The sequence below is a fragment of the Ascaphus truei genome, chromosome 7, assembly GCF_040206685.1.
Source record: "Ascaphus truei isolate aAscTru1 chromosome 7, aAscTru1.hap1, whole genome shotgun sequence".
Lineage (NCBI taxonomy): Eukaryota > Metazoa > Chordata > Amphibia > Anura > Ascaphidae > Ascaphus > Ascaphus truei.
The window spans coordinates 15,574,896-15,601,847 of NC_134489.1; the positions used below are offsets into that span (position 1 = coordinate 15,574,896).

General features: G+C 44.6%; 1 protein-coding gene across 1 annotated transcript in view; it reads right to left on the bottom strand.

Moving 5' to 3' along the window:
- The window catches only part of LOC142498735 (cytochrome P450 2G1-like), an 86,520-nt gene that overhangs the window by 46,525 nt on the left and 13,043 nt on the right, over window positions 1-26,952 (bottom strand). The window contains exon 2 of the mRNA XM_075607073.1: window positions 18,265-18,427. Within this exon, the coding sequence (XP_075463188.1) occupies window positions 18,265-18,427 (163 nt within the window). The remainder of the gene's footprint in view (window positions 1-18,264; window positions 18,428-26,952) is intronic.

The following is a 26,952-nucleotide window of genomic DNA, read 5'->3' on the forward strand; positions in this document are numbered from 1 at the left end:
TGCCATGGGCCGCGTGGACCACTCCCCACCCAAATGCCACCCCCACACCACAAACATCCCGGGCAACGCCGGGGCTCTCAGCTAGTATATATATATATGTAACCCATGTTCCCCCCTCCCCCCCCCCCCCCCAGTCGCAGACAGGACCCCTAGGGTGTAGTGAGGGCTGGTTACATGTATGTGGGTGGTGCGTACCTGTGAGGAACAGGAGGGCCTGAGTCACCCGCGGTCGTATTGGGGATACAGGGACAGGCTTCTGGGGTATATGCCTCCATCTTATCTAGCAGTATTGGTGCAACGCCTCCATTTCTGGCGAGACTTAAGGAATAAGGTGAAATCCTCCCAGAGAAGCCCTGGTCCCAGGACGAGAGATTTCAGTCTCACACACAGTCTTTGATAAAAGCAGCAATGTCTCTTTATTCTTTCTGTAGCAGAACACAGCAGATCGTACACAGCAGTTCATACACAGCAGTGCATACACAGCAGTGCTTCCAAATGTACACAGGGTCTTTTCCTCCTCTCCTTCTCCTCCAGGCTGTACCCCTGCAGAATGGGCTATATGGGGCTTCAATACCCCTGACACCCACCCCAAGGGTATATCCTCTGGGTGAGGCAAGATCCCCCCCTCACCCCCTGAGCAGGGTGAGGGGCATTGGTCCACCGCCTATAGTTCTATCCGCTCTACTCAGGCTGGGCCTGAGTTTCTCCTCCAAGCACAGTTGTCACTCTAAACATGATCTCTCAGGTCAGACTCTCCAGCACTCTCTGCTCCCAGGACATAACTGCTTGTCACTTACAGGAACAGGCAGGACTAAGTTTAGTCAGCCCCACCCCTCATGATGTCAGCAGGCCCTCCCCTGTGTCTCATGCCTGCACACAGAGTCAGGGGCCTACCTCCATCAATCAACGCAGGGCTCGAAGCGGGGGGGAAACCCATGATAACTACTGGCGGCCTGCCCTTAGCAGGACTTACACCAGTAGGAGAAAGATATATAGCCCCCATTTCTTACCGGGGCCACATATATATATATATTTTTTTTCTGCTTTCCTAACCTCTGTTTTAGCCATAGATTCCTTTGTAAACCAATATTGCTGACCTGAGGAAGAGAGGAGAACTCTCGAAAGCTTGTCATATGATTTATAGTCCAAATAAAAAAGGTATCACCAAATATTGATGTACACAGACACATTATATATATATATATATATATATATATATATATATATATATATATATATATATATATATATATATATATATATATATAATGTGTCTGTGTACATCAATATTTGGTGATACCTTTTTTATTTGGACTATAAATCATATGACAAGCTTTCGAGAGTGTACACGAGAGTGTACAGAGTATCGGAAACGTTTCTTCTTCTCCTTTATCTTCTTCCAGGTCATCAAAATGACTTGTGTCAATGTCGCTAGTTAGATCAGGCACAACAATATATATATATAATGTGTCTGTGTACATCAATATTTGGTGATACCTTTTTTATTTGGACTATAAATCATATGACAAGCTTTCGAGAGTTCTCCTCTCTTCCTCAGGTCAGCAATATTGGTTTACAAAGGAATCTATGGCTAAAACAGAGGTTAGGAAAGCAGAAAAAACCCCAGATATGTGGATAAGGTACGTGAGAAAGGGATGTCTGAAGACATTGGAAGAGTAATAAAATGGTGACAAGGAACAGCATGGAGGGGGAAGGAGATGCTGTGGGGCGGGGGGGTGGTGGAATGTGGATAAGAATATTGGCAGAGAGGCAGGCAGGATAATTACAAACAAATGTGATAGTGTGTGAGAAAACCCCATATCCGCATTATGTCCTCTTGTTTTGGTGTCAAAGAGTCTTATCATTCTGAGTTCAAATGTTTTCCGTTCTTGGGTGCGTTTAAACATTCCATTGAGGATTTTGATTTTTAAATAATTTATGGAGTGATCTGGTTGTTAGAAATGATGTCCTACTGGTGAGCAGTATCTTCCTTCTTCGTGTTGTTGTATAGAGTGCCTGTGTATATTCATTTTGCCTTGAAGTTTTGGGCTGGTTTCACCAATGTAGCATCCTTGGTCACATATGTAATAAAAATACATACATACAGTTGCTTAGTGGCTAACTGCTAAGGTAATGAAAGGGTTAAATACCAGAGCCCAGTTTATTTGGGGTATAGGGGGTTGGTGAAGTGGTATTTGTTCCGTGGTGGGTGTTAATGCCTACCGCGAGGGTTGTGGGAGGAGTTAACCCTTTGATTACCATAGCGGTTACTACCGCTAAGGTAATGAAGGGGTTTACCCCTCCAGCTACCCACCCGGTAGGAATAAACACCCACCACAGGCCAAATATCCCCTTCATCCACCCCTTTTACCCCCAATAAACATTAAAACACAATACAGTACAAACACCAGTACTAGCCAATGACCCATTGAATGCCATGTGTGGTTACCTATATCCTCAATGGGAGCAAGGATAACCCCAATAGCAATGAATTTGCACCCTACAACCCCCCTCTACCCACAACCCCCCCCAACCTTAAAACACATACAGTAATGTGCCTGCAGCACATCTCAAAGTAGCACATTGTAAAATCCGTCTTTGAATCATGTCTCATCCAACCCTTAATTAAATTAAGCTTTCACACCTAGGCAGGGAACACCCTGTGTATGATAAACATTTGTTTGAATGGCCGCACATGTGCTAATTAAGCAGGCTGAACTTAATTGTCAGGTGATTTGTTAGGCCCATATAGCGGAAGGTATAAGGGCGCTTTTAGGGACTCTGCTCTTAATACTTATACTATAACCACTTTCATAATTGACTGAAGGTAAAGGGCGCATTTAGGGACTTTTTCTCCTCAGGTACATTAAGCAGTGTATCGATCAGTAGCATACTAGCCTGCATTCATCTCATCTGTGCTGGGATTTGCAGGGTTTTTACTTACTGCTGCTACCACAGCATCAGAATCCAATCGGCAGTAGGATCAATTGTACAGGATACTATAGTGCATTTGGTTGTGAGCATAACAGTTCTTCAGTGCTATTTGAGTTCAGCTGATCATTCATTATCACACCAGTGCACCAGCCTGTCACAATATGGGTACATGCTTACACAAACAGCACACTCTACAGATGTTATGAGTGACCAGTATACAGGAGGGCCCCTGGTAAATGGCGGGTTCCGTTTCAGGGGCTCGCCGTATAGTTAAAATCGCTGGAAGGCGGATCCGACGATTTTCAGTTCTGCGCATGCGCAAACCGGCATTTTTGCCGTTCTGCGCATGCGCGACCTGGTCTGCGCGCGCAACCGCCCGTTCTGCGCATGCGCGACGGGTGCAACTGCCCGTTCTACGTTGTGCGATTTAGGATTCAACATGGCGACCCCCTTCTCGGTGCCGCCGTATCGGCGGATCGCCGAAAAGCGGAGCGCCGAAAAGCGGAGCGCCGAGAAGCGGGGCCCTGCTGTATTTAGTATTCACCAGGTCCTTTTACATATTAATTGTATATAACAAGAGACAGGGGTGCCCAATGCTACATCCAATTGACAAAACATATATGGTAAAAAGTATAATACTTCAATAATAATAATAAATACTTGGTTATTTAGTTAACCCTTTGGCCAAAGCGTCATAAGCCTGCATATTTATCGCTGATCATACTGCTAACTTTGTACCATTTGAGGTAGTTTGGTTCACATTTAGTGAATAGTGGAAAATATTGCAAATCTGAGGTATATTACCCAGACAGTGCAAGTGAAGGGACATATTAACCCTTTCACCACATTGAGGTATCCTGGACTTCAGCATTATAAGTTTTTATTACAGGATACGACTTTGTGTTTAATATTCGTTTTAATCACCATTATTTTAAAGGATAATAATAAAGTTACATGTTTTTAATATTACCACAATACAACCATGTTTTTGACGGAGTGTCCAAACTGGGTTATTTTCCGTTTTGTGTACAGTAGTAGTTACTTACCCAGAGAGCACCGTCATGATAACTATACTTTAAGCAGTTGCGGGGGTGCCCCTCTTCATGCTAGGCCCATATAACAGATGACGAGTGTATCAAAAGAGGTACACAAAAAGAATCCCTTTGTAGGCGCACCGCAGACCATTATAGAATAAATGTGGTCAGGGGAAAAAAAAGGTGTTTTAGCAAAATAATAAATATTTTAATCAAATTGGTGATTATGTAATAAAAATAGCAAATATTAAAGGATGGTATTTACTATGTTAAAAGACACTCATTGTGTCACAAAGGTGGGTCCAGGGGAACTACTCTGGGCCCGTCAGCAGATATAGCCTGTGTTACTTCACTGTAATGCCTTAGATGTTAAGCACATATCAAGTATATCCCAGTATATGTCCTAAAGTGAATGTTAATCACTCTAACTGTGACACCTAGTGGTGCTGGGATATTTTGTACCCAATGCCTACAGCATCATGTAAATATGCCTCTATATTCTGATGTTACCACTAACAGTATGTGGCCTCACGAGTATGTGCACGGTTAGGATCCACCGTGCATGTATCAACAGTGTGTGGAGGGTCCTCGGCTACTGAGTCAGCCTGGCTTGGTAAGTGTCGCTCTGGTGCAAATTCAGAGATGCATCAACAGTATGTAGCTACCTAAATTTGGTCATATGTATAGTGTCTCAGCAATTATGGGGTTAATACCCACTATACCTATGGAGGTGTTGCTCCGTGTATTCCTACTGGGCACATAGACACACTGTAGTTTAGAGCTAGTATCAAGCTTGTTACTTGGTTCTATGATGTCTATATTCACTTTAGTGTGTATGGCTACACTTGAAATCAAGCTGTGGTGATCTATTGCAAGAGCTATTGTTGTTATGCCAAATTCGGCTGCCGTGTTTGCCGTGTCGCCCCTCGCGCCCCTGAATTCTTGTTCCGTAGACCCCGTGTACAAATACTTGAATCTCGGGGAATACTGTATGCAGTTTGTGTTATTGGAAATGGCACAGTTTTAAGGTGAGTCTGCAGTGTCCATAGCTAATTCAACACCCCGGAAGAAGTCGCAAGTAAGCGACGAAACATGCAGCATGTCGGGTCTCTGCCGATATAATTGATTAAAAACTTCTACAGCAGATTAGAACTTAGCTCTATGTTTTCACTGTTGCATTACACACGTTGTAAATACCAGCCTCTAGTCTCTTACATGGACCTCCGATTTGATACACCCATTTAAAGAGGTGTTAGCTCTGTTTTTAGCAGGGCTGTGCCACAAACAGATATACACTTTCCCAAACCACAAACGGAAAGTCTGCCCCTCTCTAGCTTCTATGTGCCTCTGATCCCCAAACAATAGTAATATCACCTGGTAAACCGGCACACTGTGGGACTGCCTCCCGCTACTATTACAAATGCGGAGCTTCACTGATTGTCATAACAATATAACCATGACTGCATGGATAACAAACCACCAGGTTTGCTGATTGAACTTAGCATTACTTTATTGAATTAGCTATGGACACTGCAGACTCACCTTAAAACTGTGCCATTTCCAATAACACAAACTGCATACAGTATTCCCCGAGATTCAAGTATTTGTACACGGGGTCTACGGAACAAGAATTCAGGGGCGCGAGGGGCGACACGGCAAACACGGCAGCCGAATTTGGCATAACAACAATAGCTCTTGCAATAGATCACCACAGCTTGATTTCAAGTGTAGCCATACACACTAAAGTGAATATAGACATCATAGAACCAAGTAACAAGCTTGATACTAGCTCTAAACTACAGTGTGTCTATGTGCCCAGTAGGAATACACGGAGCAACACCTCCATAGGTATAGTGGGTATTAACCCCATAATTGCTGAGACACTATACATATGACCAAATTTAGGTAGCTACATACTGTTGATGCATCTCTGAATTTGCACCAGAGCGACACTTACCAAGCCAGGCTGACTCAGTAGCCGAGGACCCTCCACACACTGTTGATACATGCACGGTGGATCCTAACCGTGCACATACTCGTGAGGCCACATACTGTTAGTGGTAACATCAGAATATAGAGGCATATTTACATGATGCTGTAGGCATTGGGTACAAAATATCCCAGCACCACTAGGTGTCACAGTTAGAGTGATTAACATTCACTTTAGGACATATACTGGGATATACTTGATATGTGCTTAACATCTAAGGCATTACAGTGAAGTAACACAGGCTATATCTGCTGACGGGCCCAGAGTAGTTCCCCTGGACCCACCTTTGTGACACAATGAGTGTCTTTTAACATAGTAAATACCATCCTTTAATATTTGCTATTTTTATTACATAATCACCAATTTGATTAAAATATTTATTATTTTGCTAAAACACCTTTTTTTTCCCCTGACCACATTTATTCTATAATGGTCTGCGGTGTGCCTACAAAGGGATTCTTTTTGTGTACCTCTTTTGATACACTCGTCATCTGTTTATGATCCACTCCCTAGGCAGCACGCACCAACCAACAAGGGGTTTATGAGCGAGGTTTCTATCTATAGCTATCTAGGCCCATATAACCCCAGATAGAACAGCGTTAGTCTGCCTGCAGCACATCTCCAAGTAGCAAATTGTAAGTAACTGAAGTTTGTAAGGAAGTTCAAAAGAAGTGAAGAAGTGGACAACACCTACTGGCCCTGATTCCTGCATTTCATCTATGCTGGAAAGGAGGATATCATCTATCCTAAACTGCACATCTCAGCACTTAACTAATGCTGTGATGTCGCCTTTACTATTTATATTTGCTATGACCTCACTTCTCAAATTATGCACTTCTTTCCACCAGCTTCCTTATGTCTCTAACTCTATTCATATATCTCCATCTCTCCTTCCTTCACCACTTCTCAGTTCACATGAACTCCTTTCTTACCTGCGCCCTCTGACCCTACATAGCTATATTGCCTGCACTAAATCACACCCCTACAAATGACCCTCACACATATTCTTTCTATCCATGCTTCTCCTCTTTGCTTCTGGGGATCTCTCCTAATCCTGGTCCCTGCCTTATTTCTACATGCTCTCGTCCTCGCCTGCCAAATGCAACATCTACTCCTTCTGGTGTCAACCCCTCCAACCTCATACCCATCCCCTGCTACCCTCCCTCATGTCTCCCTTTCTCCTGCGCCCTTTGGAATGCTCGCTCCCTTTCTAACAAGTTCCTCTCTGTGCATGACTTCTTTCTCTCTCACTCTCTGCTCCTATTTGCTATAACTGAGACCTGGCTCACTCAGTCTGACTCTGCACTGGAAGCTGCCCTCTCTTACGGTGGCCTTTATTTCTCCCATACTCCGCAACCTGATGGCAGAGGTGGAGGTGTGGGGCTCCTGCTCTCCTCTCTCTGCTGTTACCGAACCATTCCTACTTCTCCATCTCTTGCTTTTCCCTCCTTTGAGGCTCACACTGTCCAGATCTTCTCTCCTCTCCCTGTCCACGTGGTCATCTATCACCCACCTACCTCTACACATACCCCTTCTGCCTTTATCTCTCACTTTGAATTCTCTTTCTTTCTCCTCAGACTCCCCTGTTCTTCTCCTTGGGGACTTCAATTGCCACATTGATGACACTTCTCTCCCATGGGCTTCCCGCTTCCTCTCTCTAACCTCTTCTTTTGGCCTTCAACAGTGGACTGCAGCTGGCACCCAGAAGGATGGCCACTACCTAGACCTAGTTTTCACGAAAAACTTCCCTCTCTCCGATTTCTCCATTTCCACTTTTCCTGACCCTGTACCATAACAGAGGTGGTGGGTAGAACAGGAACTGAGTGTGAGTTCTGGATCACCGGTTTGAGTAGCAAAACATGGAAGCCCGACGGAATCCTCATGGACAGGGGCAAGGACAACCGATTAGCGACTGGATTAATTTTTTCAGAAATGGTGAATGGACCGAGGAATCTAGGCATAAACTTAATCGACGGGACCTTCAGCCTTATATTTTTTGAGGACAACCAGACTTTGTCGCCAAGCCTGAATATAGGAGCTTGTCTGCGATGGCGATCAGCTTGATGTTTTTGCCTCTCAACGGCTGACTTAATATTACTTTGGGTCCTTTTCCAAAGAATTTTAAGTTCCTTGATCCTATCATCATCGGCTGAGACCCCAGAGGTAGCAACTGCAAGAGGAAGAGTAGCGGGATGGAACCCATAATTAATTAAAAAAGGTGATTCTGTGGTAGATTCACTACGTACAGTAGATTATTATGTGCAAATTCTGTACAAGGAAGAAGCTCCGACCTTTCGTCCTGGGAATCGGACACAAAGCACCGAATAAATTGTTCAAAAGACTGATTGTTCCTCTCCGTCTGACCATTAGTTTGCGGGTGGTACCCAGAAGAAAAATGAAGTGATATGCCCAACTGAAGACAAAAAGAGCGCCAAAATTTAGATACGAACTGTGATACTCTGTCAGATACGATCACTGCCGGAATTCCGTGAAGGCGAAAGATCTCCTTGATGAATACCTCGGCACGTTTGGGAGAACTAGGCATTTGAGCGGCACAAAATGTGATTGCTTGGAGAACCGATCTACTACTACAAGAATAGTATTCATACCCTTAAATACTGGTAAATCCACCACAAAATCCATGGACAAGTGTGTCCATGGCCGAACAAAAACAGGCAATGGCTGAAGTAGAGGGTAGAAATCATCAAGAAGCGCAAATCATGTGGAATACAAAAGAAGACAACAAACTTATGGTGCAGTATTGTGTGAATTCGGTGTGTTAAATGGCACGGTTAAATGTTCAGAATACTCACAAACGTGAGAGGCAAGTAGGCATGTAAAGGTTTCTTTAACCCGTGAGATGAAGCCTAGTAATTTTACTAGGCTTCATCTCACGGGTTAAAGAAGCCTTTACATGCCTACTTACCTCTCACGTTTGTGAGTATTCTGAACATTTAACCGTGCCATTTAACACACCGAATTCACACAATACTGCACCATAAGTTTGTTGTCTTCTTTTGTATTCCACATGATTTGCGCTTCTTGATGATTTCTACCCTTCACTTGTCCACGAGGATTGAAAAGAGCAGTCCTGCATCAGGTCACAGCGGCATATATCACACGTGGTTGTATAAGTATCACTACGAATTCTCTTATTTTATGTATTACACTGTGGGTTTATTTGATGTTTATTTAAACCATATACACTGAGCGCCACCCTTTGATAAGTTTTTGTACACAATGGCTGAAGTAGACCAGCAGTGAGGTTTCTGGAAGTCTTAGTCCTGGCACAAGTTGGGCACGCAAGTACAAAGTCCTTAACATCCATGGAGATGAGATCCAATGTCCTTTTTGCCCCGGGATGACCCTCCGATTTGGAAGAATGTCCCCACTCCAGGACCTGTTGCGCAAAGGATGAGAAGTAAACAGGCGACCCTCATGAACCGTGAGATGGTCAGGAATCTGATTTTGTTAATGAACGATATCCTTTAGGGCTTCAAAGTTGGTGGACAAAAAATGAGTTTAGATGGAAGAATAGATTTGAGTTGGTCCTCTGAATTATCCTCAAGCGAAAACTGGGGAGAGAGAGCATCTGCCTTGACATTTTTTGTCCCTGGAAGATAGGAAATAATAAAGTTGAACCTTGAAAAGAAGAGTGATCATCTGGCTTAACGGGCTCCCAGGTGACGTGCTCCCTCGATGTACAACAAATTCTTGTGATCCGTAAGAATTGCTATAGGCACTTAAGTTCCCTCTAGAAGGTGTCTCCATTCTTCCAAGTCAAGTTTCATGGTGTGATGGTCTAGGGGTGCCAAGCAAGTAATAAATGGGTCATCCCCATTAGGCACCCCCTTCAACCATCTGGGAAGTGAGGGGTTAACCAGAAATGTACCTATAGTATACATGTTCCCCTGCTTCACAACCCAAATGTATTCCCCTGATTACATGTATTTTTCCCATTACAGTGTATGCACTAAACACATACACTGGGATCAGGTCGGGAGGGAAAGGGTGAATTGTATTAACATGTTTATGGCCCTTTGTTCCCATTCCCGCCTTTTCAATCACCATTTGCAGCCGTCCCATAGGTCGCCATTGGAGCTCCATGCAAGTCTATGGAGAATGGAGAATGGAGTAATGTCTTTCAATGGGGATTCCTCGAGTCCGACCTCCAAGAACGAGTTGGCTGACGGCCAAACCGCAAACCCGAAAGTGGATACAATTTCAATAAACAGCTTTTGATCACTCAATTGGCGTGGGAACTTGGTCACGGCCAAGTTCATCCCTATGAAAATTGTAACTCCGGTTCTAGGGCAGATAGCGGTTTAATTCTTTTTGCCCCTAGCTCAGGGGGACCCCCTTACTCGACCCCAACAGGGTCAGACGGAAAATGGCCACGGGAAAGGGTCGTGGCCGCTACGAGGGTCGCCCCATTGACGGAGAAAAGTTGCGTGGCTTTAAAACACTAAGTCCAAAAGTGTGAAAAGTGAAACATAAAATAAGGAAAAAAAATGCTTACAAGGAAAAAAAAACATATTAGAGATACAGAACGGGATATGACTAATACATATTAAATGGCATAAAAACGTATCAGCAGGAGACATATAAATGCTGAGGAGTGGTGAAGTTAGTAAAGGGACCAGTGTCTATATCCTCATTTAACCCTTTAGGTGAGAGGGAGCCAAGCTTATAAATCCAGAATGTCTCCTAATAGGAGAGACTCTTGATTCTGTCACCTCCTCTCCTCTTCCTAGGGATAATTTTAATTCCCTTGAACATCAATTTAGTAGGATCCTTATTGTGATGTGACGCGAAATGACGTGATAAACTGTGTTTCTCATATCCAATCTTAATGTTTCTAATATGCTCCTGAATTCGTACTTTTAAGCATCGTCTGCTGATGTGCCTCTGATGTCTCTGCTGAAAAGCCATGCTGTGATCCATTAGTTCCAGTGTGGTAACCCTACCCACTCATTGCCTGTATTTTTTTACATTGATGTACGCAGAACTTTAATATTTTAATAGATTAATATATCTTTTTATACTTCACTATATACGTTGTGCACTGTTTTTGTTTCATGTTCCCCATCTGGCCGACTTGGCGACACCAACTCTTTTGAGTGGGGTTAGGAAAATGGGAGCCTGACTAAGGGATTGTGCGCTACCTGGGGGCAGGTACCAAAGTGCTTCCCACATTAGCTGGCAAAAGGTAATAGGGTACAGATAATTGTCAACCAATATCTGAGACCCAATGTTAGGGATAGAGCCCAAATTCTATAAAACCGATTGTCAGCTCTATGCCCAATGTTGTTCGTGACTGCATCTGAAGGAGACCTGATGCCTTGATGAATTGCTAATTCGAATCCTGATTACTTCATTGCCCCATTCCCTAAGTAAGTGTATATATTCTGTGTGTTATTTGTTCAATATTGTGTGTTCACCTTCCCTGAAGGAAAAAACTTTCTTTATCATATCACAGTCGCATTCAATTCAACCCAGTTATTTTGGTGTATATTATAACCCTGTAAGCTACCGTGACACATGGCCAAAAGCTCTCGATTAACAATATCATAGTTACATTCCGCTGAAGAAATTTTATCGAAATTATGTATCCTAAGAAAACTGTAGAAGATTGATGAAAGTGACACTTTTCAAGTTTAGCGAATAAATGATTCTCTCGTAGACTAAGGAGTTCTTGTTTGACGTGTTTTACATGTTCCTGCATTGATTTAGAAAAGATCAGGATATTGTCCAAATAAACGATTACAAAAGAGTTAAGAAGAACCCTAAATATTTAATTGACAAAGTCTTGAAACACGGTTGGGGCATTACAAGGGCTGAAAGGCATGACCATGTACTCGTAGTGTCCATCTCTGGTATTGAATGCAGTTTTCCACTCGTCGCCTTGACAAATTCTAATAAGGTTGAAAGCACCCCGTAGATCTAGTTTTGAAAAGATTCTAGCTCCTTGAAGACGGTCAAAATTTTCGAAAAATGAGAGGAAGAGGATAGTGATTTTTAAAGTAATCTCGTTGAGGCCCCGATAGTCAATGCAAGGTCGCAATGTCCCATCTTTTTTCTTTACAAAGAAAAACCCAGCTCCAGTGGGAGATGTGGATTTGCGAATGAACCCCCTCTGAAGATTCTCGGCAATGTATTCTTTCAAAGCTTTAATCTCAGGCCTAGACAATTGATAGGAGGCTCCTCTGGGAGGTGTAGTACTGGGATGCAATTCGATAGGGCAATCGTAGGGGCGATGTGGAGGAAGTATTTCAGACTTGACTTTATCGAAGGGAAAAGGGAGACCAAAAAGCGCACCAGCACAAACAGAGCAGGAAGAACCCAGGACAAAAAATTGATTAAAAGGGCACTTTAATGTGGCAAAAGACCCATCCAATGCATTTCGAACGTCGCAGCGACGTTCGAAATGCATTGGATGGGTCTTTTGCCACATTAAAGTGCCCTTTTAATCAATTTTTTGTCCTGGGTTCTTCCTGCTCCGTTTGTGCTGGTGCGCTTTTTGGTCTCCCTTTTCCCTGTATTGCATTGAGTAGCTGCACAGCCTGCCTGCCCTACCAGGATGTGAGTACTTGTATATTTTTCAGGGGAACCTGCCAATGAGACTGATGGTGAGTGGGTTGCACCACACACCACCTGTCTTCAGGAGGATAGTACCCATTATATGACACAATAGGTACTATATCAATTGTTAGTACCCTGGTACAGTGGTCTGGCTTATTATCATTTTGAGATATACCTGCATTTGAGCGCTTCAGCTATTTTCCATATTGACTTTATCGAAGACATCCTTGAACTCAGTATATTCCTCCGGCAATAGTACCCTTACTTTGTCCTCAGATACGGTAGTTGCGCAAACACTACTTGGGCCCTTGAGACAGTTTTGTACGCAGTATGGTAGAGCTGGATAATGAATTATCCTATCAGGTGCATCATAGTCAGTATAGTAACCGCTGCAGGTAATGAATAAGTATGTAACCTGTAACCATAGAAAAAGCAACTGGCCCTGCTCAGGGCACCAAGTGTTGCAAGCACTCACGGTTTGGGGAGAAATGATGCCTTGCTGAGGTCCTCCGTGACTGTGTAGTTGCACCGCAAACCCTCTCGTGACTCAGCGTCACGTGGGGCGTCGCGCGACCGGCGGTGTGTTTCTCTTGTGTCGTTAGGTGGGGACCATTGAGCTCCGTTTCTCAGCTGAGCTGCTGAGCTGCTGAGCTGCTGGTCTCTGGTCTCAGTGATGAACCGCTGCCTCTGGCGTGTCAGCCGTATGGCGCGAGGCGGTCACGTGACCCGTGGGGCTCCCCTCCGTGTGCAGCAGTTACCGGTGTGCCTCCAACAAACAGCAGTATGTGAGCTCTTCCAGCAGCAGCAGGAAAAAATCGTGGAGCACAACCAAGGAATGAAGCAGGGTAGACGTGGTGTGGTGACTTCAGAAAATTTTATTCAAACAGACAGGTGTAGCTGGTGGATCATCTGACGCGTTTCAGCCCTAGGGCCTTTGTCAAAGGCAGTATGGGCTTCACTGGATAGGTTCCTTGTTCAACAAATCAATCCGTGGATTATGGACCTGTAGCCAGGGTAGTCCCAGGATCACTGCTATGGAAGGAGTGTTAATCGCATTCAAAGTAATGTCCTCCAAATGATTATCTGCTGAACTCAGCTGGAGAATCTGAGTTTCCAAAGAAATGAACGCTGGCTGAAGCGGTCTACCATCAATAGCCTCCAAGGCAATGGGATTCTTCTTGCGCACAAGGGATATTATGGTTCTCTGCAAAGCTCTGCTCAATAAAGTTGCCACCGGATCCAGAATCAAGAAAGGCTAATGTAGAGACAGAGAATCCCTCACCAGACAGAGAGATAGGCACAAGGATCCTTGTGGGATTAGAAGTGGCTATAAGGGATAACAAGATCGTTCCCAATGAGATTTCCCTAGACCTCATGGGAACCTTGGGACAATAGAAAGCAAAGACCCCCACAATACAGACACAGACCCGCATCTATGCGGCGTTGCTTTTCAGAGCGAGAGAGAGTAGTGACTCCCAACTGCATAGGTTCAGATGAGTCTATGACTGGTAGTTCGAACTGGCTCACCTGACTGGGACTTATCCTGGTAGAAGCTGTGCAATCAAGTCTTCTCTCTGTCCTTCTCTCTTGAAGGCGGTGATCCAGCTTGATGCAGATAGCAATGAGATCTTCGAGGTTGGTAGGTGGGTCGTGAGTCGCAAGTTCATATTTCACTGTTTCAGACAGGCCCTGCCAGAAGGCAGCAGACAAGGACTCTCCATTCCAGTCCTAAACTCGAGTGCATAACGAGCGACTGGCCGGATACCCTGGGAGATATAGAATAAAGCAAAAGCTTCAGAAACCTTTCGATTCGGTGTATCGAACACCCTGCGGAATTCCTTGGTAAAGGCTCCTACGCTTTGGGTGAGATCGGATCTTCGCTCCCAGATAGGAGAAGCCCAGGCAAGTGCATCATCTATAAGAAGAGAGATTATGTAGGCTACCTTGGAACAAGAAGAAGTGAAGCGGGAAAGATTAATCTCAAACTGAATGAAGCATTGGTTAAGGAAACCACGACAATCGTGAGGATCCCCGCCATACCGATTGGGTGTGGGGAGCCAGGGTTCGGATAGATAAGAAGACATGGCCATGGTACTAGTGCCCAACTGTGAGGGATCCATGTGTGGCCCTTGTAGTCAGGGGACAGGGACCTAAAGTCCTCCTTGAGGGTTCTCAGTTGTTGGTCACTAAACTCAAGTTTGGTTTCAAGACCGGACAGGACGTTGGCATGCGTGCTCAGGACTCTTCCTACCTCAGCGGGGTCGAAGTTTGTATGGCCGAGAATACTGTAACACGTAGCTCACCACAAACGAGGAGAGACCGTGGGGCTGAGGTAGGGAATTGTATAGAACGCCACCCACAAACTTGAGGGCGCGTCTAGAGTGCAGGAAAGTCTTGCAAGCTGGGTCAGGGTTATAGAAGACAGAATAAATGTGGTACTTGCCGGGTCTAGGAGTGGAGAGTAGCGGATCATTGGGGTACGTAGCCGGGGTCAGGATTGGAGAGAGCAGAGTCGTCATCAAGCCAAAGCCAAGGGTCAGTGCAGGAGAGAGCAGGATCGTCGTTTTCCAAAGTCAGGGTCAGTGCAGGAGAGTATCACAAGGTCAAAGTCCAAGGCAGGGTCAGGCAGCAAGATAGAGACAGACAAGGCAGGATGCGGTGAGATGCAGCATCACAAAACAGGAGTTAAGCTCGGCAATGCAGGAGAGTACTGACAGGGTATATATAGGACCTCCCTCCAATGGGAGACAACCAGGAAGTGAAGGAGCCCTCACTGATAGGCTGCTTGATCGTGCAGGTGCATCCTATTGTGCAGCCGATTAGGAGTGGGGGTGGTAACCCGTGCATCCCGCTGGTGACCCGGTCGCGCGCCACTCGCAAGCGCCATGGCACCCGCGTCAGTGCTGGGGCAGAGACCGGAGACGGGACCCGAGACAAGGGGGGAGGAACGTGTGCGGCTGCTGCGCCACGTACCTCCATTGTGAAAGCGGGGCGGAGTCGGGGGGGAGACCACAGAACGCTGGAGAGAGTGTGCACCGCGCATGCATCGTGCGTCACTGCTGCTGGGGGAAGAGTGTAACCTGGACATGGGGACCACGGAGACTGAAGGAGCCCGCACGCTGCGCATGTGAACCGCCACTGGGATGCCATCTTTGATCGCTTCTGGAACCTGACGGACAGGTAAGGGTTAAGAAGACAGAACCACTGTAATGGCGAATCCTCACAGTTATTTATTTGATTACCCGGTGTATTACTACTGTGAAGCGCTATGCACATTAATGGCGCTATATAAATAAAGACATACAATACAATACAATGGGCAAAATCCCCCTTATCCAGATCTGAATAATAGGTCATTTGCCCATACAAAATAAAACATTATCCAGCCAGCATAAAGTAAATTAAAGTTGTACTTTACAGGATGAGGGTTGTCCTTGTCCTCATCACCACCCTCCACATCTTCCTCGTCCTCCGTGGGCAGCAACATTCAAATAAATAAATGAACTTCTGGCCACAATACCTTAATTACCTTAGCAGTTTGTAACCGCTCTAGTAATTAAGGGCTTAACCCCCCTGATACCAACCCAAGAGGCCTAACCACCCTTCCCGGGAAAACTACCCCCTCTACAACCATCCCAACACCTACAAATGGGCAAAGGCACCAGTAGACAGAAATTGCTAATTGCACATTTGCCCATTTGTTTGTAAAACAAAAGAAATACTCAATAAAACAACATTGGCATAACCGTATACGATGTCATGTCTTTCCTTCTTGGAGTGATGTGACGTCATAAAAAAGGGAGGGAAGATAGCCAATCAGGTAGCATGCCTCCCTCCCTTTTTGATGCATTAGCTGCTACCACGAAGGCTGAGATGCTACCAGTATTCCACAATTTTATCACCCTTTCAATGAAGAAGTACTTCCTTACAGTATATTTACACTGAACCTGTCACCCTTCAGCTTCAGAGCACAACCTTCTCTTCTACCACTTGTGTTTCTCTGAAACATGCTTCCCTCCTGCAATTTTTTAAAACCCTTGATGTATATGAACGTTTCTATCACACCCCTGTGACAGGGTGAAGTCATTTGCTAATGAGTATGCCTGGGAAACATAGCTCTGACTACTGTTTTCAGCAGTCAGAGGGTTAACCCAGTTAGGTACCTGAGCAATCAGGGCTGAATTAAGACAGTCTGTCAGGCCGCTTGGTACAGTAAGGCCACCACCAATAAGTAGGTCGCAATTAAGGAAGTCCTAACCCCGCAGAAAATGACACAGGTTAGCTCCCTTTTGGGTTAGCAGGGTGACTACTGATATTTTTTTCAGAGATCACAGCACCACTGACAGATCTAACAAAAAAGAGTGCCTGACCCAAGTAAGGTGGTCTGGGAAGTGCCAAAGAGCCTTTGATACATTAAAGAAATGCCTATAAGAGGGCCCGCTCTTAAGAGCCCTTTATAATCCAAATAGATGCATCAGAGGTAGGAGTGGGGGCAGTGCTATCCCAACAATTTTAAGGCATAAAACAACCCATATTAATTATCAGCCGGAAGTTGTTCCCAAGGAGAGGTGAGGTACTCAGTCATTGAAAAGGAGTGCCTCACCGTAAAATGGGCAATTGGGGCATTGAGACATTATGTTGCGGGTTTACACTTCAACCTGGTCACTGACCACGCATCCTTAAAATGTTAAATACCCTTAAGGACACAATTCCAAGGTTGACCTGTTGGTATATGGCCCTCCAGTCCTTCTCCTTTGACATACAACATAGACAGGGGAAGGAGCATGCAAAAGCAGATATATTTATTTGTCGTGAGAAGGAGTGGAGGGTCGGGCTTCAGCCGTGTGGGGCACTAGCCACACCCAAGCAAAGGAAGTTTGTGACAGGGTGAAGACTTTTGCTAATGAGTATGCCTGGGTAACATACCTCGGACTGCTGAACAGCAGTCAGAGCGTTAACCCAGTTAGAGGTACCTGAGCAATCAGGGCTGAATTAAGACAGCTGTAAGGCAGCTTCATAAGGAGGCTAAAGCTTATTGTTGGCGGCTGTCTCATACAACAGAGCTGTCCTGTCCAGGCTGCTGGATCCAGAAGGATTGTCTGTATGCTCTTAGGACTGGAGCCCCAACCAAAAAGATAAGGAATTGATCTTATTTCTCTATACATGAATGTGATTTAAAAGCTGGTAACCGGTTTAGCCATCCAGCTCGTAGCTAGGCTTATATTGTATAGTTAGCCCCCCCTACATGGGAGTAGGTGTTCCTTTAATATTTTGTGTGTACCTTAAAGGGACGTTGTGCCTACTAATTGTTTGACTGTAAAAATAAACCACTGAAGTTAAATCCTTATCCACGGTTTGGGACTCTTCCTGACCCCAATGTGAGGCTGTCCTACCACAACCACCCTATCCCTATTCTCCTCCATACTGTACTTGTTGAGCTCCTTTGGTCTTTCCTAATACGTTTTATGATGTACAACATGCACCATTATGGTACAGTAGCTTTCTTTGCACAACCTCTAGTTAATTTGTGTCCTTCTGGAGACATTTGGCCAAATAAATAATGCATAATCCTTTGACTAAGACTTAGAACTTAGAATCAGGCATTGTACATGTACTACTGCTTTTTTAAAAAAAACAATTACACTTCAACTATTGAATTTTAGGTTTTGGAAGTGATTTTATGGAGTGTGGGCGCTTTGAAGGAATTTGTTGTTGGTTACTCACCACTTTTATTGAAAAGCCGTTCAAGCAAAGGGATGCTCCCTCGTCCCCCAAAATTATCTCCATGATCAACCAAAGCCTCCTTTACTGCTTGGTACCCACACAGAATAACAGTGGGTCTGGATCCTATGTAAACGGTGAATACGGGTCCGTATTTCTCACTCATCTGTGAAAGCATCAGAAAAGTCAGTGTGTGTGTATGAGAGAAAGAGAGTGTGTGAGTGTGTGTGTGTGTGTGCGTGGTGCCTGGAAAGTGACTGTGCAACCATATCTTAAACCAGCAATCTGCTTTGGTCACCATTTATTTTGCATTAAATTACTTTAAGAGATATATTCTTGCCCTTTCCAAAGTTGATTTTGTTGATTACATCTGATGCTTCATTTAGGAGATATAATTGTTTGCAATATTACAGTAAGTGTTCGGGAGGTTAAAATGAAGATTTTCCTAAAGCCCATTGCAGAATAAATGTTACAACGGTAATCTGAAAAGCTAGTGATTATAAAAACCATTTTTTTAAACACTAGAAATGCTTTTCTTTCTTTTTTTTAAAGAACAGGACATGCTTAGAGTGCAAGATAATTACATTATATGAGTTAAACTCATTTAGGCGTTAGGGGGTAGAATTACTGCTTTAAGCTGCAAGCACATGTCACGTGGTGGTACCTCTGGCGCTCACGGACCGCTATCCTTGCGTGCGCACCAATGCTATGCTCTGTCCGTGGAGGCGTGCTCCCGTCGCATCACCACAGCACCTACTCTCTCTAACAACATGCCCGCCCTGCGCCGCGCTTCTTGTGCGCTCGCACGCTGTGCGGCAACGAAGACTAATTGCACCAGCTGTGTTACACCTGCAGCCAATCCAGCACCATCCTATCGGCTGGTGGCTTATGTGTGAGGTCATCATCTGCTGGTTCCTGATTGGTCTTCCCTGCCTATTTATGTCTTGTCTGTCTCTGAAAATTGCTGAGCATAAACCCTTGTTTATGTGCTGCGCTTGCTACTTCCTAGATCTTGTCTGTTTCTGTGCCGTGCCTGACCATGTTGTGACCCCTGCTCGTACCTGGACCTGTCTCTTCTGTACCCCTGGACTTCGGCTTGCTTTTGGACCTCCGCTCTCTCCTATCCTAGACCACGGCTTACAGATACTGCCGACTCTCCTCTCTCCAACCCCGGACCACGGCAAGTACCACGACTTACCTGAACTCTCCTACCCTGACCCAGCTACACGACTCTGACTCTGCACTCTGGACCTGGCTCTATGGTTGTAGGGCGGCGGTTATATACATCCCCACCTCAGCCCCGCAGTGTAGTCCTGTTTGTGGGGAACACACGTGACAATTGTGTGCTCATTTGCATGTCATTTACCAGAATCCCTTGCTGCAGTGGGAGCACTCTATGCTAGGTGATAATGGTTGAAAGGCAGTGTTGTAGACATGTCTAAGACATGTGAATGTGCTCACAAGTTCTTTATTGGATATAGAGAGAGATAGAGAGAGAGAGATAGAGATAGAGATAGAGAGATAGAGATAGAGAGAGAGAGAGAGAGAGAGATAGAGATAGAGAGATAGATAGAGCGATAGAGATAGAGAGAGAGAGAGCGATAGAGAGAGAAAGATAGAGAGAAAGATAGAGAGAAAGATAGAGAGAGAGGTAGAGAGAGAGATAGAGAGAGAGAGAGATAGAGACAGACAGACAGACAGACAGACAGACAGACAGACAGACAGACAGACAGACAGACAGATAGATAGATAGATAGATAGATAGATATTTACTGTGTATATACTCTTGAAGAAAACATCCCACAATAGCACTCTGGTTTACCAAAAGAGTAATCAATTTGTTATAACATCACATACATTTTAAAACAGTCTCCAGTTCCCTCACATGAACACAAAAGTCCCAGAGTGGTAACTAATACATTTAATTAGCCCTATACCAGAAGGAGAAAAGTCCTATTATAATTCCCTATTGACTATTGAATCAAAAACAGACAGTAAACATTAGGCATATAAAGTTAGAAAAATCTCAGAATCAGATAGAAGCAAGGGAATATAGTAGCACTCATGTATGAATACAGGCATAAAGCTGCGAGACCAACAGGTAACATGTATGGCAAATGCAAATATGGCTGAGCATAGCAGTTCAAATAATATCACTATTCCACATAGGTATATATTGTGAAAAAGTCCCAGAAGCCACAAATAATCCCAAATGATATGAGGGTAAGTGGATATAGGCAAGAGCGGCATCTGGGAGCTTCAGGGGCTGTTACTGGTTTTGCTGGAGCTAAACATGCATGCGCAGCCTTGTGTCCGCTGGATGATATTAGCGGCCAGCAGATAGTGGTGTGAGGGATACTTGGAGAAGACAAGGATACACAGGCAGCTTTGAAGTACGTTTCGTAGTCCCGTTTCTTTGGGGAGCTTGAAAAGGAAGTGGCAAGTGGGTCCATATATACTCCACCTCGCACATGACATCAGGACAAGTTTAAGAATGACCAGCACGGACCATTGCAGGGTTGGAAACCCTCCCGTCACACCTTGGAGACACAACAAACGTTCTTCAGAGACTCGACCCGCTAACTCTGGACAAGGGGACCAAGCTTACCACCTGTGATGTAGAGTCTTTATATACTGTACTAGCATACGTCACAGGGATAGCCTACGCGCAGCACGGTACTTCTTGTTCATGGGTAATCTGGAAGATGATCTGATACAGTTTTTGTTAGATTTGTTACAATGTATTTTGACACATAATTATTTTGTATTTAAAACAAAATTTTATTTACAGACCAGAGGCAAGTCGATGGGTGTCATCCTATGCTAATCTTTTCCTGGGCCAGCCTGAGAGAGAAAATATGTTCCCGGAGGATAGCAAAGCAAGGGTGAATTAAGTGATTGGCCCACAAACATGTACCTTTGAACATATTGATACAGTGGCGGTTGAGTGGGGCAGGTTTATTATTTTACTATATTTAATTTACAATATTTACTATATTGATTTTGTTTAACTGGATTATGCTATTGAGTACAAACATGTATCTCTTATGCTTATTTCAGGAGTGTCTGCTGTGGCTGCTATTTATCCCTAGATGCAAGCTTTGTACTTTTTCAGCTATAAGTCTTAAAGTCTGATGTATTAATGTACTGTATTCAACATGATGCTGTTGCTCCCTGCGCTACAGTATATATTGGTGCATTTTGCCCTTGGCAAGTCTGAATTTGCTCCTGCAGCTGACACTCATGGCTTTAAACCATGGCAACGTGATGTCACATGACCACACAGTGTCATTTGACTCCGAAGACAAGTTCAGGAGAGGGCGCGAGGAGGGAGGGAGAGCAGGCACGGGATGCAGCAGGGAAAGTGTTCCCTGGCTCTAATGCATCAATCAGGGGACCTAATATTATGTTTCTATATGCACTTGTTGCCTATTCAATATGGATATATTTGCTACAACTGTTACATTTGTTTCTTGGCTACTCTAATAATGTTCCTGTTTCTCCCTTTGGGACAGCAATAAACGGGGATACATATTAGTGTTGCTCTAATGATGTAACCAAAAGTCTCCTTTATCTTATAGATTTTCAATATCTATCTATCTATCTATCTATCTATCTATCTATCTATCTATCTATCTATCTATCTATCTATCTATCTATCTAATATATATATATATATCCCCATTTATTGCTATCCCAAAGGGAGAAGTGCAGGGATTCACTGTCTGTTTTTGACATTTGTATTGCCAATCTCTTCTCCAGCTGCATGCTCCTTACATGGAGAAGTGCGGCGATTATATATTTGTTTTACATTTTCTGTTAGCCGATTTTAATCCTTAGCAGCACGCTCCTAGAGGGCACCACTATTAGGGTGTAATTAATATATTTTGCCAATCACCTGCAACTGCTTATTGAGCATACCATATCTCATAATAGTAATCTCATTCTATGTTTAGGTCAGACTTCATGGTGTAGGGATACCTTGGGGACTGTTTTATCTCATTTTGTGTAATTCATGTTTCTTCAATAAATCAATTTATATATCACCTTTGCTTGAGTGCTCTTATAGGGACCCTTTTCTTTTTCTTTGCTGGTATTTATATATATATATATATATATATATATATATATATATATATATATATAAAAACCAACATCACAGCTTGCACTCAATGTACTGGTTCATATAGACAGGTGCTAGTCTCAAATAATAGAAAAACAACATTACCATTCTCTCCTATTCCAGGACCGAAACGTCGGATTGGGTGACTTATCTTTTTTATTCAGATGCCCAATACAGTTTTTCATGATTACTGAACAGAGTGCAGTGTTTCTTTACCGGACGAGAGAATGGTAATGTTGTTTTTCTATATATATATATATATATATATATATATATATGTGTATACACCACAATTATTAAGGTTATGGTGGGTAAAAAAAGTGACAAAAAACCTCCACAGTATAAAGCAACTGTAAATATTACTGTATATATACAGTAATATGAACATACAGTAATATTTACAGTTGCTATATATGTATATATGTGTATATATATATATATATATATATATATATATATATATATATATATATATATATACAGTGTTCGACAATCCTATACATTTACACGCCCGAGGCGGTGGATTTAACCCCCGGGCGAGTAAATATTGGCCCAAGCAGCACACGTGTTTGTTTTTTTAAATTTTCCCTGCTAGCGCTGAATTTTCCCTGCTCGCGCTGGTTGAAAAAATAAAAAACTCCCCTACCTGACAGCTGATTGGCGCGCGCTCCCAGGCTTTGTGGGAGCGCGGCCAGGCTCTATATGAGCCCGCCCCCAATGATCGGCCATTCTTTCTGCCGGAGATCTGTTGGAGAGTAAGTACTCTCCAATCCTCCATCTTGCGGCCCCTTTGCTCCTTCACTGCAAGCCCCCTTACTCTCCTTCCCTGCAAGCCCCCTTACTCCTTCCCTGCAAGCCCCCTTACTCCCCGCGCAAGGCAGGTGTTCCCCTTCTCTCCCTGTCCCCGCTTAACTTGGCTTCCCACCGGTCCCCGCGCGGGACAGGAGATTGTAGTGTGGGTGTTCCCCCCTTCTTGCCCTGTCCCCGCTTCCCGCGCGGGGCAGGAGATTGTAGTGGGGGTGTTCCCCCCTTCTCGCCCTGTCCCCGCTTCCTCCGTGGGGCAGGAGATTGTAGTGGGGGTTTTCCCTCCGCTTACCCGGCTTCGACGAAGTCGAAGTGGAGAAACGCGTAGGGCAAGCGCTTTCACGGAGCAGTTGGAGACACGCTGAGAATCCGATTACGCACAACGGAGCCAAGGCAGCGTAGCAACAAAATTCAGAGACAAAATCTCGTGAGAGCCGGGGCACGTGATGCGGAAGTAACCGCACGAGCGAACTGTGCTGGCAACCGGCGTTCTCCGAAATCGAGTGTGAGAGACTCACTTATACTCTCAACTGCTTGTATTCAATTCACAGCATGTGAGTTTAATACCAATTTTTTTTTTTAGTTACATTTTATTAAAAGGTTTTACACTATCCCTGTTCTTCCTTTTTTATTCTCTACCTATCCCTTCTGTGAGATCTATCCATCTGCAAGGTATCATCTGGTAGCAGACGCATTGTGATGTTGTGATAGCTGTTGGAGCATCGTTTAAATCACTGATCCAGAGGACACAAAGACTACAGAGAGAGACAGACCAACGTTGGAAGCAGAGTTCCTGAATCCCAGAGTGGATTAAAGGCTGATTTTTGCTGTACTAAGTGTAAGTGCATACCTTACCACCTAACCCCTGAATTGCTCAGATATATTGCCCTATGATGTTTTTCTCTTTTCTTCTTTCCTTGCACATTTGTGCCTTGGTCGTTCTTTTCTATACAAATCTCTGGCGGCAAGTATGGAGCCGTGGACCTAAGTGGCAGCATTTTTTGTAGGGTTAGTTGATTGAAAGGGTTAATACCTCTTGTTTTGACTGATTTGGCCAGGTGTGGTTTTTAGTATTACTACATTAACAAAGTGTTGAGATTTGCGCTGATTGTATCTTGTTTTTTTTTATATATATATATATATATATATATATTTTTTGTAAGAGAAAAAGGGGACCCCGCATCCACAAGATTAATAGATGTAACTGAATACCGACTTCTATGTCAATATACAGTGATAAGTCAGTGGTGCTGTATGGGCCAATCAATACAGTAGGAGAAAGTAAAGCCCCAAACAATAGCACTCTAGTATACCTTTAAAGTACAAATTCACAAAGTCTTTATTAAATAACTGTCACAGAACAAAAAAAATAAAAGAATGCACAGAAAATTAAAACAAGGCATGGATCCCCTGTACATAAAAAACTTGACATATATCCTCCAGCAGTTAATTCCAAATGGGAACAAAACCCATATCAATAGTGACAGAAAATACACTCTAATGTACCTGACAAGGTTGACAAAATAATACAGACAAGACGCCAAAAATGAAGTGGCTATGGCCAAATGGTGAAATCACATGATATCAACACATTCTTATTCGCACATAATCTCAGGGAATGTCTCACGTGACACAGTGTAGCAATATATGATAGGGCCACACAATATACAACCTTAGGAAGCACAGCTCAAAAAACTTATATGCTAATTGTCATACATCACCAAATGTCAGGCATACTGCAAAATCATGGAGGAGACAAGGAGCAAACCGCTCAGAACATGATTACGTGTCCCTAGAGGGGGACAAACCAGGGGGTCCTGCCTACTACACCTGCTCCTACGCGTTTCGGCCAAGAGCCTTCTACTGGGAGTGGTGAGGTAGGCAGGGTACATGGAAGAAGGAACAGAGGGCACAACGGGTTTTAGCAAATGAAAACTCATTTATTGAGCCAACACAACGTTTCGACCGTGAAGGTCTTTTTCAAGTGACAATGGCATAAACAAAACCTATCCTATCAACATATATATAGTGCCCCAAATCCCCACAATGCAACCTGTCTAATCAGTGTTGATAAAGTCCATGTGCTTGATCAGTCCCGTGAAACAATGTCCAGTGTGTATACTTAAGTGGGTAATCCCCAACAGATGTAGATCCTCCTGTAGAAATCATGTTGTTCATATCCTCCCTCTTCCTGGTTGTTCGGTGTATTCGCCATCTTTGTGACATCATCATTCCGAATCCTCAATGCCTGGAACGCAAAGTCCTCATGTGTTTCAAGTGCGCACATGCGCAGTAGCTAAACGCTCGATCTTCTTCATCTCCTTCCTGTATTGAGACGTCTGAGTTGCTATATATATATATATATATATATATATATATATATATATATACATATACAGCTTAACCCCGTTATAGCGCGCCCCTATATAACGCCAATCCGCTTATAACGCGGTTTTGACGTGGCTCCCGTTTAAAAAAAATTACATTTTTTTTACATTTTTTTGCCTACTGCACACACTCTCACTGCACACACTCTCACTGCACACACTCTCACTGCACACCCTCTCACTGCACACACTCTTACTGCACACTGCACACTCTGCACATGCTCTCACTGCACACACTCTCACTGCACACACTCTCACTGCACACACTCTCACTGCACACACTCTCACTGCACACACTCTCACTGCACACTGCACACACTCTCACTGCACACACTCTCACTGCACACACTCCCAGCACTCACTCTCACTGCACACACTCTCACTACACACACTCTCACTGCACACTGCACACTGCACACACTCTCACTGCACACACTCTCACTGCACAGTCTCACTGCACACACTCTCACTGCACACTGCACACACTGCACACTGCACACTGCACACACTCTCACTGCACACAATACCAGCACTCACTGCAAACTGCACACACTCCCAGCACTCACTGCACACTGCTCACAGCACACTCACAACACGCACACAGCACTCACAGCACACTGTCATAGCACTCTCTCACAGCACTCTCTCACAGCACTCTCTCACAGCACTCTCTCACAGCACTCTCTCACAGCACTCTCTCACAGTACTCTCTCACAGCACTCAAAGCACTCTCTCACAGCACTCACAGCACTCACAGCACACTCTCACAGCACTCACAGCACACTCTCACAGCACTCACAGCACACTCTCACAGCACTCACAGCACACTACACTGCCCCGCACACCACACTCACACCTCCCACTCCCTACCTCTGGTGTCGGCTGCTGAGATCGGAGCTGAGCTGGCATCAGGAGGAGGGGGGGGGGTGTCGGGAGGACAGGGGGGTGTCGGGAGGAGGGGGGTGTCGGGAGGAGCGGGGGGGTGTTGGGAGGAGGGGGGGTGGTGTGGGTGCCGGTGGGGGGGTGAGTGAGGAGCAGGCTGGGACTCAGAGGGCTGCGTGGGCTAGGCCCAAAACGGATTATGCCGCGGAGGGCCGGTAGGTGTGGGGGCCTCGGGGGGGGGGGGGGAACAAGTTGATGCCGGTGGAGGGGGATGGATGCCGGTGGTGGGAGGTAAGGAGCATGTTGCGGCTGGACTCGGAGGGCCGCTGCTGGGGGACGTGTAGGGCGACCCCGGTTCTAGCGCGGTCGGATTGGGTGGCCCCCGAGGACCGCGCTATAACGGGGTTGAGCTGTATATATACAGTGTTCGACAAACCTATACATCTGCACGCCCAGGGCGAGTGGATTTAACATCGTGGCGAGCTCCTATTGGCC